A 3,015-nucleotide genomic window follows, 5' to 3' on the forward strand; every position below is an offset into this window, starting at 1 on the left:
GAGTGGGGTAGTTGGGGTCTAGAGGACAGGGGCAGAGTGGGGTAGTTGGGGTAGTTGGGCTCTAACCTACAGGGGCAGAGTGGGGTAGAGGGAACAGGGGCAGAGTGGGGAGTTGGGGTCTAACCTACAAGGGCAGAGTGGGGTAGTTGGGGTAGTTGGGCTCTAACCTACAGGGGCAGAGTGGGGTAGTTGGGGTCTAACTAGAGGGGCAGAGTGGGGTAGTTGGGGAACCACAGGGGCAGAGCGGGGAGTTGGGGTCTAACAGACAGGGCAGAGTGGGGAGTTGGGGAGAGAGAACCACAGGGGCAGAGCGGAGGTAGTTGGGGACATTCATATCACAGGGGCAGAGTGGGGAGTTGGGGTCTAACCTAAATACAGATGGGGTAGTTGGGGTCTAACCTACAGGGGCAGAGTGGGGTAGTTGGGGTAGTTGGGGTCTAACCTACAGGGGCAGAGTGGGGTAGTTGGGGTCTAACCTACAGGGGCAGAGTGGGGTAGTTGGGGTCTAACCTACAGGGGCAGAGTGGGGGTTGGGGTCTAACCTACAAGGGCAGAGTGGGGTAGTTGGGCTCTAACCTACAGGGGCAGAGTGGGGTAGTTGGGGTAGTTGGGGTCTAACCTACAGGGGCAGAGTGGGGTAGTTGGGGTTTAACCTACAGGGGCAGAGTGGGGTAGTTGGGGTCTAACCTACAGGGGCAGAGTGGGGTAGTTGGGGTCTAACCTACAGGGGCAGAGTGGGGTAGTTGGGGTCTAACCTACAGGGGCAGAGTGGGGTAGTTGGGGTCTAACCTACAGGGGCAGAGTGGGGTAGTTGGGGTCTAACCTACAGGGGCAGAGTGGGGTTGGGGTTAACCTACGGGGGGGTCTAACCTACAGGGGCAGAGTGGGGTAGTTGGGGTCTAACCTAGAGGGGCAGAGTTGGGTAGTTGGGGTCTAACCTAGAGGGCAGAGTGGGGTAGTTGGGGTCTAACCTAGAGGGGCAGAGTGGGGTAGTTGGGGTCTAACCTAGAGGGGCAGAGTGGGGTAGTTGGGGTCTAACCTACAGGGGTAGAGTGGGGTAGTTGGGGTCTAACCTAGAGGGGCAGAGTGGGGTGGGGTCTAGTTGGGGTCTAACCTAGAGGGGCAGAGTGGGGTAGTTGGGGTCTAACCTACAGGGGTAGAGTGGGGTAGTTGGGGTCTAACCTACAGGGGCAGAGTGGGGTAGTTGGGGTCTAACCTACAGGGGCAGAGTGGGGTAGTTGGGGTCTAACCTACAGGGGCAGAGTGGGGTAGTTGGGGTCTAACCTACAGGGGCAGAGTGGGGTAGTTGGGGTCTAACCTACAGGGGCACAGGGGCAGAGTAGTTGGGGTAGTTGGGGTAGTTGGGCTCTAACCTACAGGGGCAGAGTGGGGTAGTTGGGGTCTAACCTACAGGGGCAGAGTGGGGTAGTTGGGGTCTAACCTACAGGGGCAGAGTGGGGTAGTTGGGGTAGTTGGGCTCTAACCTACAGGGGCAGAGTGGGGTAGTTGGGGTCTAACCTACAGGGGCAGAGTGGGGTAGTTGGGGTCTAACCTACAGGGGCAGAGTGGGGTAGTTGGGGTCTAACCTACAGGGGCAGAGTGGGGTAGTTGGGGTATTTTTTACCTGCATGGGCAAAGCGGGGTAGTTGGGGTAGGCGGGCAGGGCCTGTCCGTTGGGGCAGAAGCCAGCGTAGGTCACCACGTGCTGGGTGGGGTTATACATGATGTGGGGGGGTGGGGCGGGACTGGGGGACATCTGGGGGCGGGAGCCTGAGATAAAGGGAGACAGAAGGAGGGAAGGGAGGGGGAGGGAGGGAAGGGGAGAGGGGGAGGGGAGGGAAGGGGAGAGGAGGGGGGAGGGAGAAGGCAGGGAGGGAGAAAGAGAGAGGGAAGGGGGGAAGAGAGAGGAATACATATTATTATTATTACATATAGTTATTATTATTATTATTATTATTACATATAGTTAGTGTAAACAATAACAAATGAAATAGGTACCTAACAAACAGACGTGTGTTCTAGGTGTGTGTGTGTGTGTGTGTGTGTGTGTGTGTGTGTGTGTGTGTGTGTGTGTGTGTGTGTGTGTGTGTGTGTGTGTGCCCGCCCACCAGGTCCTTGTAAGCCCCCAGTATAGCAGCTGTGATGATTCCCAGGAACAGGCCCATTATGTTGAGCACCACACAGGCCCACAGCAGACGATGGAGATGGACCACATCCCAGCAGCTACTCACCCCCGTGAACTCATAGTAATGGGTATGGTAGTCTGGACTAGTGAACTCAGTACTGGGTATGGTAGTCTGGACTGGAGGAGAGACAGGAGACAGAGTGAACTCAGTACTGGGTATGGTAGTCTGGACTGGAGGAGAGAGAGGAGACAGAGTGAACTCAGTACTGGGTATGGTAGTCTGGACTGGAGGAGAGAGAGGAGACAGAGTGAACTCAGTACTGGGTATGGTAGTCTGGACTGGAGGAGAGAGAGGAGACAACAGACAGTCACACACACACCTCCGTGCTTGAACGCGAACACACACACACACAGGTGTTTTTCCTTACCTCTCACAGTTGTACAGGTCACAGCAGTAGCAGGTGTTGCTCTTCATTCTCACTTTACACTCACTGTTGAATGAGCTGCACATCACCTACAGACAGACAGACAGACAGACATTACTATTAAAGGAATAGGGTGTTATTTCAGACTCTAAAGATAGACCTACGCCCCCCCCCCTCCACTATTAAAGGAATAGGGTGTTATTTAAGACTCTAAAGATAGACCTACCCCCCCCTCCACTATTAAAGGAATAGGGTGTTATTTCAGACTCTAAAGATAGACCTACCCCCCCCTCCACTATTAAAGGAATAGGGTGTTATTTCAGACTCTAAAGATAGACCTACACCCCCCCCCCTCCACTATTAAAGGAATAGGGTGTTATTTCAGACTCTAAAGATAGACCTACGCCCCCCCTCCACTATTAAAGGAATAGGGTGTTATTTCAGACTCTAAAGATAGACCTACGC

General features: G+C 54.4%; 1 protein-coding gene across 1 annotated transcript in view; it reads right to left on the bottom strand.

Moving 5' to 3' along the window:
* Positions 1-1,631: 1,631 nt before the first annotated feature.
* LOC124022051 (transmembrane protein 255B-like) overlaps positions 1,632-3,015 on the bottom strand; it is a 20,612-nt gene continuing 19,228 nt past the window's right edge. Inside the window, exons 6-8 of the mRNA XM_046337106.1 lie at positions 2,554-2,639; positions 2,109-2,268; positions 1,632-1,770 (exon numbers count right to left, since the gene is read on the bottom strand). Of these exons, the coding sequence (XP_046193062.1) occupies positions 1,696-1,770; positions 2,109-2,268; positions 2,554-2,639 (321 nt within the window). The 3' untranslated portion in view covers positions 1,632-1,695. The remainder of the gene's footprint in view (positions 1,771-2,108; positions 2,269-2,553; positions 2,640-3,015) is intronic.

This window comes from Oncorhynchus gorbuscha, unplaced genomic scaffold (assembly GCF_021184085.1).
Source record: "Oncorhynchus gorbuscha isolate QuinsamMale2020 ecotype Even-year unplaced genomic scaffold, OgorEven_v1.0 Un_scaffold_1282, whole genome shotgun sequence".
NCBI classification, from domain to species: domain Eukaryota; kingdom Metazoa; phylum Chordata; class Actinopteri; order Salmoniformes; family Salmonidae; genus Oncorhynchus; species Oncorhynchus gorbuscha.